The sequence below is a fragment of the Anguilla anguilla genome, chromosome 1 (assembly GCF_013347855.1).
Source record: "Anguilla anguilla isolate fAngAng1 chromosome 1, fAngAng1.pri, whole genome shotgun sequence".
Classification (NCBI taxonomy): Eukaryota; Metazoa; Chordata; class Actinopteri; order Anguilliformes; family Anguillidae; genus Anguilla; species Anguilla anguilla.
Genome location: NC_049201.1, coordinates 85273258 through 85285428, shown reverse-complemented (window position 1 = coordinate 85285428; position 12171 = coordinate 85273258). Strand labels below are relative to the sequence as shown.

General features: G+C 39.3%; 2 protein-coding genes across 8 annotated transcripts in view; one reads left to right on the top strand and one right to left on the bottom strand.

Annotated features, from left to right (window-relative positions):
* The window catches only part of LOC118235801 (sialic acid-binding Ig-like lectin 5), a 43055-nt gene that overhangs the window by 5544 nt on the left and 25340 nt on the right, over positions 1-12171 (top strand). The gene's annotated exons all lie outside the window — the stretch shown is intronic.
* LOC118235876 (sialic acid-binding Ig-like lectin 5) overlaps positions 5668-12171 on the bottom strand; it is a 63749-nt gene continuing 57245 nt past the window's right edge. For 3 of the 5 annotated variants that reach the window (XM_035433745.1, XM_035433744.1, XM_035433753.1), the window contains 4 exons: positions 8913-9000; positions 8746-8826; positions 8370-8436; positions 5668-6247 (listed from right to left, as the gene is read on the bottom strand). In XM_035433745.1, the coding sequence (XP_035289636.1) occupies positions 6203-6247; positions 8370-8436; positions 8746-8826; positions 8913-9000 (281 nt within the window). In that variant the 3' untranslated portion in view covers positions 5668-6202. Of the gene's footprint in view, positions 6248-8369; positions 8437-8745; positions 8827-8912; positions 9001-10187; positions 10446-10796; positions 11047-12171 lie in introns of all 5 variants that reach the window. The other 2 variants (XM_035433765.1, XM_035433759.1) reach the window with 1 other exon arrangement.

The window sequence follows — 12171 nt, the reverse complement described above, 5'->3', positions numbered from 1 at the left end:
TTCTCAAATGCTTGAACTCATTTTTTGAAACAAGTTTTCAAAAGTTTTTGGAACAATTATCACGAGCCACGAAACAACTGCCTTTTTCTGGATAGCAAAATCCATTTTTTAAATACAATCATTTTTTCAAAACTGCAAATTTATTCTTAAAAATCACCTCAAGAATGTACATACAGATATGCAGGCAAGCATGCAAATTTGACAAGGATGATTTCAGTTTAAAAAGTAGGTAATAGCTCCAGACAATCATACTGACATGTCTGGCACAGGTTTTTAAGGCATGTCAACAAATTGTAGTCTGACTCTTGACTGGTGTAACCCACTACAGCTCTTTCTTAATGTGGCAAACGTTCACATTTTCCACATGAAATATGAGCTGAACCAGTAGCAACTGGTGCCGTGGGAGTGGGGTACTACACACACTATCTAGGCACTAGGCAGTGGAGATTTCAGTAGGCGGTCAATAGTCCTGACTTCTGTTAATTAACTGTCTGGCTCACGGTGTATTTTGTATGACAACTAATGTGCATGGGGGTTGCCGTGGCGATGGGCTAGGGTGTGTAATACCATTGTCATTTTCTTGTTTTATTTTCACAGCGATGACCAGCATGTGGGAATACAGGAAAACATGGGGCCAGCCAAATACTGGTAGGGCTCTAAAGTACACAGAAGTAAAATATTCAGACTCATAATCTGATTAAACATAAATGAATAATGCTGAATTGGACGGTCTGAAATGCCATCTAGCAGCAGGAGACAGGGGCCCGGTGAAGATCCGTCCTCTCCTGGTGGTGACAACATTTATGTCAACAGTGGGGTGAGTTCAATAATGTAATGTCTCTTGTTAGCACATGAAAGGAATAATATACTATTTTAGATTAAGTGAGCCGTCAATTCTAGAACTATTGACACCCTTCATGAAAGTGAGCAGAATGACTGTAAAAAATTAAAGCATACAGTAGGTCATATTTTCGGCTATAACGTAAGGGGGGGCCACACGCTGTTATCTTAACACAATTTTTCAGACACAAAAAGTTTTTATTGAGTAATACAATTTTTTTCTGCAGAACATACAGTAGGTTTCAAAATGACTGGCATGCCTATGATTAATATCTGGTTAAGCCTCCCCCGGAGAGGATAACAGCACTGAGTCTAGTTCCTGTAACGTCTGACACTGTTGGAGACATGGGGTTAAATTGGGATTTGGGAGGTGGGTGGACCCCGAGATCCGGTGGGAGGTGGGTGAAAAAAGGTACAAACCAATGAATGTCTCAGCTCAAAATAGTTGTATCTTTAATGTATTGTGCACATAATTGTTTTAAAAAGAATGTATACTATTGATGCAAGATTTACATAATGTATTTCAAGTAATGGAAAAAAACTTTCCATTAAACTAATCATTGATCTCAAACTGTTTTAATTAAGTTTCAGTGATTAACAAGCATGCAACATCTGACTAATCAACTGGAAAGGGACATAGCTTCTTCGCATTGTGTTAGGGAGATTAAATGATAAATGTGATTTAGAAAAATCCGTTTTAATCACTAAGCAGTGGCGGAATCTTCCCCTGAATTTCCTTGAGTATCAATACAATTAATCCACAAAATAGGCTACTCAACACTATCATATATAGCCAGCTCTCCCCAAATAGGCAGTTTTAGCGAGTAGCCTATGCCTTATTTTCATTTGCAGTACGAAATTGTGCACATTATTTGCGAATTCATGCACTTCCTTCTCCGCACTCGTATTCATGGAAAATATCTGCAATTCGTAGATTGTAAACAAAATTGAAGTGCAGGTTTTGTTTTTGCTGGTTATTCTGAAAGCTAACACGGTAGATAACAGACTGGTGTATCTTGTTTGTTAAGTGTAGACTACTTGGTGATTAAAATTTTTAACGGATAAATTGAATTTATGATTTAATCCCCCTAACATGGTATGAAGATGCTGTGTTAGGTTACTTGCCATTTGATTAATCCGATCGTTGGCACGCTTGATTATAAAGGAAAATTACTAAAACAGGCTGCGATCAATGATTAGTTTAAATTAAAGTTTTGCGCCCCACCGATTTTCAACTCACCAGTTGCCGCTGAATTTAAACCTTATGTATGTGGGAAATATTCAATCCCAGCTTAGCTGCTGACCAGCAACCTGCTGATTTTGCTCAAGCAATCAAAGTTGCTGTTAATAATAGCCGGCGTTCGTGGGGGCTGTTTATTCATCTCTCTTTAAAATGTTGCATAGATGAAATTACATGTTAATGAAATTACCTACCGCATCCGCTTCCAAACAATCAAGACAATCAACGATATTGTTCTTTCTGTGCCTGTCTATACAAACGACTGTTCCTCCTGAGTTTTTTCCTTCGGATTTTTGATTGGTTGAGTGAGTAACTGGCTAGAGGGGACACATGGACTGGAGCCTACGAAAATGGACTGGATTGGCATAGTTATTTGTAAAACTGCTGGTAAAATTATTTATTTATTTACCAAAGGTGGGTGGACACCGTCCACCTACGTTCACCCCCAATTTAACCCCTGGTTGGAGAACACTTTTGGAGGGATATTGGACCTCTCCTCCATGCAGATAAATTTGAGATCCTTGATATTTTTAGGTTTGTGGACCTTGTGGACTTCTCTCTTAAATTCAGACCACAAGTTTCCAATAGGGTTTAAGTCCAGAGACTGAGATGGTCATTGCAAAACATTGATTTTGTGTTCATGCAATCATTTCTGTGTTTATTTTTAGGTATGTTTGGGGTCATTGTCTTGTTGAAAGGTCCATCTACGGCCAAGTCTCAACCTCCTGGCAGAGACAAACAGGTTTTAAGCTAAAATATCCTAGTACTTAGCATCAGTCATCTTCCACCATATTTTTCTGTGTTGCCCCAGTGTTTTTGAGAAAAATTATATTAGTTAAAAAAAAAACAAGTATTTTTTAAGAATTATGTTTATTTGAGTAAAAGCAGTTTCCCCAAATGTTTCATCAGAAATTTTGGAACACAATGTGCATTTTTTATTCTATTATTCTATTCATTTGGTTGTTTTCATGGAGGGTGCAGATAAGCTGAGTGTATGTTTTTCATTTCCTCAGGCAGTTCTACGTATTCTTAGATACTTCTTGATAATGAGCCTGCTTTAAAATAGCTGGTCGAGGGGACTTTTGGAAGGAAGTACCCTTCAGAGAACTCAGAAGCAGCTTGTACCATGATGTCATTTTTACTGAGCCTGTTCCTGTTACAGACCTGCCAACCTTGGGAAAATATTTTGCATACCACAATAGTCTTAGTTCACATGCTTTCGCACCACTTCGCTTTGCACGCACACACGCACACACAAGCCTTTCTTCATAATTCCAGTTCTGACTGTTAAAGTGATCAGGCAAAATTGTATAATTTGACATGATTCTAAAATATCGCTTGCACTGCACTGGGCTATATTATAATATACTTTCAAGTCAAAAGTTTGAGTACACCTGCTTAAAACAATTTTTTCATGATTAATATTTCATTATATGATATGTGTGCTTTTACAAACTGATAATCATAAGTGAATTGCATTCACTTATTTAATAAAAATGGAAGTAATTTATTTTGTATATTGTAACATATGTTTTCATTTTCAAGTATTTACAGAAACGTATGTTGTAATGTAAAAAAAGCTTATGTTGCGATGTAAAACACTGTCAATTATGAATAAAACCAAGTTTCTGTTCATGATTTCCATTTTTATTTAATAATTAAATTATTGAATCAGCTTATACAGGCACACATCATATAGGCCTAATGAAAAAAATAGTATTCAACTGAAAAATTATCTCGGAATGTAGGTAACTAGAGGTTTAGCCAAATTATTACCTGAAGCTCCTTGGTGGCTAATGTCAAAATCATAATTGCACAATGTGCAAAATGCATGGTGCGGAAGTTTTGAGGGGCGGAGCCACGGCCATTGCTCCCGATATTTTGCGAGGAACTTCTGGGGGGCATGGACTCGCTTCTTTTTAGTAGGTCTGCTGCTCTCTCTCTCGCCTTGAAGTATCCTCGTCATCTGACGTCATGATTATTTTCTAACTGCAAGGCTGGTCGGGTGACTGGCTGCAATAATAGGAATTATTTGCTACGTTAGCCGTCTATAGTCAAACACCTTTGCAAAACTTTGCTTCAACACAGCGTGCGCGATTCAAAGTTTGAACAGGGAGTCTCCGTAGCGTTTGAGTTACTGCAGCTAAATTACTCCATCAGTTATTCACACGTCTCGTAACGAGGCTAAATCGCATGCGAGCTACTACTACGACTAACTATATACACAAATTTATCTCATTAGGATATACCCCTTGAAATGCATCATCTCGTAAAGTTACCGAACAAATTTTACCGTTTTATATGTTAACATTACGTTCACATATTTGTGCTTGATTATTACTCCCCACTTCCCATTTTACCTCAGCAATGCAGCGTTACGCCTCGGTGGATAATAAAGTACCGCTGCGTATCAAATTCCTCGTATGTGTAAATGTACTTGGCAATAAATTCGATTCTGATTCTGATTCTGATTCTGATCAGTGGATGTTGAGTGGGTCGTGGAGGGGTTACAGAACCACAATGTCGTAGCATCTGGTTCAATCCGATGTCGTTTAAATACCGAATAAATGTACGGTATTGTTTTGCATTCATTAGTTGTTTTTCGTAATTAAATTACAATAATATATATATATATATATATATATATATATATATATATATATATATATATATAAAAATATATATATTTTTTTTAAAAAATTTTTTTTTGCGTAGTTTCAGCTGGCATTTCGTACCTGCGTATTTTGACCAAGAATTGCGTGGTTGGTACACAAAATGCGTGCAGGTTGGCAGGTCTGCTGTTATTTCATAGCATTAAATTCACCATTGTAAATGTACATATTAGTTTTTTAAATATTGTGTAGGCCCTGTGTGCCTGGTGTGAAATAGTGTCTAATTGCATTGTCCATAGGAAATAGTTTCAACAAAAAGTATTAATAGAGGTCATTTTTGCACAGTAATGGGGTAGTGCACACATGCACAACCCATAACATCACTATACAAGCTTTTCTGGAGCTGCAGGAAGTATAACTTCTGTGCATTTGTGTCTGCAATGAAATGGTTTCACTGTGTTCCTTTTCTGTTTCCAGACACCATATTTTGAAGAAGAAGAAGAAGAAGAGGTGGATTATGAGAATTGTTTTAAAGAGGACGTTTATGCAAACATGTATGTAGGAATTTTGATTGTAATTCTTCATGCACACATTTCACATATGATACTTTTTTATCGGATATAGCTTGTGCGCGATGTGGTTAAGGCTTGTGATTTCTGTCAGCACGACAGAAATAGGCGTTTGTTATCGAACGGCCATGAAGATGGAGGTTTTGGCTGTGGTATAACAAGAATCATAAGAACCGTTTATTCTGTTCTGTAGTACGTGTGCTGGGTGTGGAAAGGGTCCTTTTGATTTTTTAACGGTACATCAATTGATGTCTTATTTCAATATTGTTTATTCATTTTGCCATATACTGCTTTGCATTGTCACCAAGTATATTACTATAATCAAGAGCGAAACATTCATATTTAATTAATTGATTATTTAGTGTTCTGAGAATATCCTTGCTGCAATAAAGGGGTCAGCTTTTTGTTAGAGGGGTCAGCTTTTGTGATAAATATATGGCCCTTGTATGATGTGCTTCTATCTGTAGATCCTACCAGAAAATGTAAGTGTCTGCAAATTGTGTATGGATTTGATAAAGTAAAGCCGAATTTGTTTAATAAAAGATTAAACACAGATACAGCACAATTATTTTTGTCATTTTTATTGATTAAAAGTACAAGTACATAGGTTTGTGCATGACAGGAAAAAGCTAAATCATCTGAAATAATATAAAAATTAAATCTTTGGACGATGTTTCTTATTCAGATCAACATGCACAATGACATTATAACACTTCTCCGTGTACAAGATTTGTATGTCCATGTATAAGAAAAGGATTGGCTTCCTATTGAATATCCAGCTGCAGTGCTCTTGTAAAAAATAAAATAAAATAAAATAAATTTAAGTAAATATAGGTGGTGGTTATAGTATGATTATATGTATGGCTTGACAGCTCCTGAGTTACTGCATTCAACACTGGGGGAGTGGCATCTAGGGTACCTGTGTACCTGTTTCATTCTAATCAGAGGCATCTTCCACATGTATACACATCATCTTCCTCTCCAACCTGCTGGACCGAGAACAAAAATCAGATTCCAGTGGTTTTTCCAAAAGTGAAATTAGCTTATTTAGTTTAATTTTAGGGATTAAACTGAATATTATACAGGTGTGGTATAAGGTTTATGGCATATTATTGAATAAATGGTAATACTGTCTTTGAATGGTCCTTCTTAAGATTTGCACTAGTCCTTCATTAGTCTGGACGAACGCATGTACTTTCTGGGGCAAAAGCGGAAGCTTCCCTATTGGTTAATCGAACTGTCTGTCTCAGTGTGCCGGCTCTCCTGGGGTTCCCCCCCCCCCTTCTAATCTGTCCTTCTAATGAATGTGTCGCCCTTCATTTTTCGATTAGTTATTTCATTTTAAATGTCTAACGTTAGAAACAAAGACCTATTTTTTTTTAGCGCAAGTCCACATAGTAGTACGGTTTCCGGTTTTTTCTTCGAGAAGAAGCGAAGCAAAACATTCCAAAACATTCCGATGAAACCAAACTTAGCGATGAAATCGAACAAACTAACGTCTGCTAGCTTTTGTTTGATGCAATATCGGTGTAATAATGAGGTGCATTGTTCCCAGTTGTTATAATGCCCCCGTTAAACTTGCCTTGAAAGCACGTTTTCATAGTTTTCGATGCGATGCAACTTTGTGCCAGACATGGCTGGATGTAATCAGGCGCATACATCAGGGGCGACATAGCTCAGGAGGTAAGAGCAGTTGTCTGGCAGTCGGAGGGTTGCCGGTTCAAACCCCACCCTGGGCATGTCGAAGTGTCCTTGAGCAAGACACCTAACCCCTAACTGCTCAGGCGAATGAGAGGCATCAATTGTAAAGCGCTTTGGATAAAAGCGCTATATAAATGCAGTCCATTTACCATTTACATGTATATGTCTATGATCAAACGCCCCAACATAACAGCCGAAGAAGTTTGCAAACTAGGACTAAGGGTATGCAGCGACTACCTTCAAGGCACCGACTACCAAGGTGACCGTCTGAAGCCTGGAGCTGTACCCACCCTTTTCCCATCGTTGGTCGAACCGCTCGAGGTAGGTACTATGCGGGCTTATTAACGCTATCGCGTCTGTCTGTGATACAAACCACCGTTTGTCCGGGGAATAGCCTGTGGTTCCTCAACCTCGGCCCGCTCCTGACTCGCTCTCGCACGATCAGCCTGCAAATTAGCCAGCTCTTCTTCTGTGTATTCCGGCTCGAATCGATAGGGCACAACAATCCCATGATCAAAAACAAAATCTCCTTCGTCCTCAGACATTTTCAGTTTCGCTAACTAGTAGCCATAACACTATTTCTACGACCAACCTAATGTTATTGCAAGTACGCCCACATCAGAAGTCGCACAATGAAATGCATCCTCGAGTTCGACACTAAACTGCCTGGGTCTACTTCCTGCATTTATAAAGGAAAAAAAACGAAACATCGTAAAATATTAACACAATGAAATAACTAATTAAAAAATGAAGGGCGACACATTCATTAGAAGGACAATATCAGTCATGAGAAGCAGAAGTGTTATAAAGTGAAATTCCTCTTTAAGCAATACATTCATAAATACCTATGTTAATAAAAGAGCTACATAGAGATCTGGGCATGTGGTGTGCTATGTCAATGCAAATGTAGCAAGTGACATTACTGTGACAAGCTTAGTGACAGAAAATGTGCTTATTTGTGGTCATTGACATGTGCATTTATGAATGTCTATGTCTATGTGTACTGCTTATGAAGGGCTTATATATCTCCTTAGGACCATTCATAAAAGTTGTGTCTAAAGAAACACGCTGTAGAAAAGAATACCAGACCAACTTAAACATTTTTGAACTACAGCAATCAAACTGATTTAGCGACAGTTGAGATCGTTTACTGTGTAATGTTATGTACAATCAAATCTAACAGTTTTAGTGTTGTCTGTTCCTCCCAGTAGTACGTCTAAGTGCTAGACTTAGCTGGCAGCTTGTAACCTGACAAGATGTCCACTCTGCCTTGTACTGGCCTTCCATTAGAGTGTTGTTTCCTGATCTATGCAACCATTTGCCTGCTGTATGTCTCTCTGGTAGAGAGCATCAGTAATGCATGATGTAATGCGTGATGTACATCTGTGAGAGCACCCTTATACATACCCCAATATTACCATACATCTGTTCATCGTTTACATAAAATCCACTGTTGATGCTTTTTTCCTCCTTTCTAAAAAAAACAAAAACAAATGAAAGAATATTTAGGTCCAATTCAATTCGGGTATTAATATTTTCTTTTTACACTTAAAGGGAACAATGAGTTTTTAAAAAATCAGTTTGGCACTTTGTGTTTTTTGATACAGATAAAATGCAGTCAATGTCAGTGGTTTCCAAACCTCTCCACAGGGACCCACAGCCAGATCCAGGTATCGATGTGTTCCCCCTCAAGCACACCTGATTTCATATTACAAATTATAACCCAAAATCCAGTTTTCCTGTGGTTTTGATTATAATTTCTCACAGGTGTGGAAAGAAATACCTTGCTGCCATAGCGTAGGAGGTCCCTGTCATGGTTGTGGCTGCATCGTCCATACCAGTTACAGGTTGCTCACGATTGTGTCTGACAGACATCATAACACAAAAGTTAAAATAAAATCAACATTTTAAAAAAGCACTGGGTGCCAGTTACAAAGGAAGCATGATTACCTCGTTCTTCTTGCTAGCCACACCACAACGGCCATGCCTGCCACCAGCAGCACAGCAGCAACTATGAGTGAAATGTACTGGAGTTCACCTGCAAGCAGAGACAAATCAAACTTAAGTGCCTCTCTGTTGTCGTTCAGTGGTGATTAAAATCAGTGTAGTATGATGGGTAAGGAACTGGGCTTGTAACCTAAAGGTCATGGGTCTGATTCCTGGGTTGGACACTGCTGTTGTACCCTTGAGCAAGGTACTTAACTGAAATTGCTTCAGTATATATCCAGCTGTATAAATGGATACAATGTAAAATGCTATGTAAAAGTCGTGTAAGTCGCTCTGGATAAGAGTGTCTGCTAAATGCCTGTAATGGAATGCAAAGTAAATGCTGTTTAAGTCGCTCTGGATAAGACTGTCTGCTAAATGCCTGTAATGTAATGCAATGCAATGTAAATGCTGTGTAAGTTGCTCTGGATAAGAGTGTCTGCTAAATGCCTGTAATGGAATGTAATGTGACGTAAAATCTCTTCTAATCTGCAACCTAAGTGCCCACTGAATTTGGACTCATCACATATTTGTGGTTTATTAAAATAAATCGGACGAACAAGCCAGAAATTCGCATTCAGAGCCATCCGATGATACTTCTAAAGCTAACCAGGCCATTATTTCCCTTTTCTCTTCTCCCTTTAGCTCAGGGCAATAAAACAAAAAGTGTCTCCCCATCCCCCCGATGGCTCACTACACACAAAACCACATCATAATCTACCTACCACTACTAACTACATTTTTTCCAGTTGTGGGAAACATGTTAGCGTTAACCTGTATACCATATGTTTTATGATTTAGATTTTGTGACATAAACAATTTAATTATAAGCTACTTACTTTTTTTATTTGTTTTTTTATTTATTTAATTTTTTACATTTGCTAGTACATTATGTGTGTATCATTAATAGTTTCTCCCATATTTCATAGGTTTTGATACATTAGTCTTGACCAAATGCTTGTGCCTTTCATATACTGCCATCATCCATGTATCTGGTGTGTGTTGCCACAAACTTAAGAGGCTTAATTTAAGAGTAGTGCAAAGCAGACAAGATTGCCTGGTGTGAAAACATGCTAGCGTGCTATTTCTGAACACGCCACTTTGTCAGCAAACATCTCACACCTTTGACAGCATTGTACACCACTTCGTCAAAAACAACAATGTGATGGCATACACATCCAAAAAAATGACACTGATGTCAGTACATTTTAGTTTTCCGGACAGCGGACGATGGCCTACCGCTCTGGGGTGGTGTGAAGACTGCGGATGTGTTTCCTTGTGAGTTGCTGGCCTGGCAGGTGAGCTCTGTGAGCCTCTGGGTACTCCGCAGCGTGCCCAGCGTGATGGAGCCGTGTCTCTCAGTGCCGGCGCTGGCATCGCTCCCTCTCTGGAGCAGCCAGGTAATCTCAGGGGGAGGTTCTGAGTCCACTACGCACAAGCAGGCCACCCCCGCGGCCCTCACGCTACAGGCCGGTCCCTCTTTTATTTCTGGGGCATCTAGAACAATCAGAGGAAAATATGTAACAAAGGATTAGTGCTGAACTGAACCAGGGTTCTACCTGAAGCTCGATTCAGTTCAGGTTTCTGAGTCAACTTTGACTCGGAGGGAAATAAAAGTGCATGATTTCATTTTTTGGTCTTTACAAACAAAGCATGGTCAAGTTCAGAAAGCCCCAGAATAGGTTTACCAAATATGTGATGAAAAATGTAAACATACATTTACATTATTTTTTTCTATTATTGTCTCACAACATTAATTATGTATGAAAAACTTGAAAAAAAAAAGTTATCCTCGCATTTCCATTCCATTTCCAGCGGGCAGTGCCAGTGAGATCGCTTTTGGCTTACACTCCACACTGATCTTGGCCGGAGTGGAGTTCTTCTTCTGTGTTGATGGCTGCACAGTAGAGAGCTTTAGTGTGTCTGGACACGTTGTGCAGTTTTTAGATTCGTTCCTCTGACAGCAGAGTGCCAGTGATATTGTACCACTGGTAGTCGTGTGCAGGAGGATTACTGTCACTGGAGCACTGCACCTCCACAGCATCTCCCTCCTTCACCACTGTGGACTCAGGCTCGACCTCCACACGGACTGGGGAATCTAGATGAACGACACGGTTTTTAGATGACTTGAGATTATATTTAATTGACTTGACAAGTCACCGCAAGTGGTACAATCTGGACCAGGGCATCAGTATTTTTAAGGCCAAGTAAAATTATCACCATCTGACAGAGTTCCTGTACATTACATTACATTACAGGCATTTGGCAGACGCTCTTATCCAGAGCGACGTACAACAAAGTGTATAACCATAACCAGGAACAAGTATGACGAAACCCCTAGAGAGAAGTACCGGTCCAAGTGCAGGGAACAACCGCATAGTTCAACTTGGACCCTGAAGCTTAAACTGATTAACACTAACAACGAGAACGGCAACAACGCAGTCTATGGAAAAAATACAAGTAGTTAAGACAGTTAATGCACCTAAGTCATCTACGAAACAGCTGCCTAGTTACAACCCTAAGCTTACAGTCATTTACAGGGGGGTAGGGAGGGATGGGGAGAGGTGCAGCCTGAAGAGGTAAGTCTTCAGTCGTCGTTTGAATGGGTCAGTGTCTCAGCTGTTCTGACCTCCACAGGGAGGTCATTCCACCATCGTGGGGCCAGAACAGACAGGAGACGTGTTCTGGAAGTGCAGTTGCGAAGAGGGGGAGGTGCTAGGCGTCCTGAGGTAGCAGAACGGAGGGATCTGGCTGGCATGTAGGGTTTGAATATCTGGTGGAGGTATGCTGGGGCTGATGATACGTTTCCACCGCGGTCTAAAGTCCCGCGAAGATTAGGCAAATTAGCCCACTGACGTATGAAAAAGTGACGTGGTCGTCGGTCCATCTGTCCTATGATTTCTTCTGTAACCCCATACTACCACCGAAGTAGCCTACATTATTTTCTAATAACCGGGACAGCCCGGAGGGGTTTATTCCACTTATATACAACGGGTTACCAACAATGATTATATATGGTTACTTTTGTATTTTTTTTTTATCGATTTAATCACCTGGAATTGAAATATTCTTCTGCAGCCGTTTGGGCATATTTTACCGTTGTCAAGCAAAACTGTCGTTGGTAGTTGAACTTGGACCGTTGTTATGCAACAAATAGGATATAACAATAATAAATGTAATATGCTGTCCCAGCACGAATGCTTTTTATTTTAAAAAATTATAA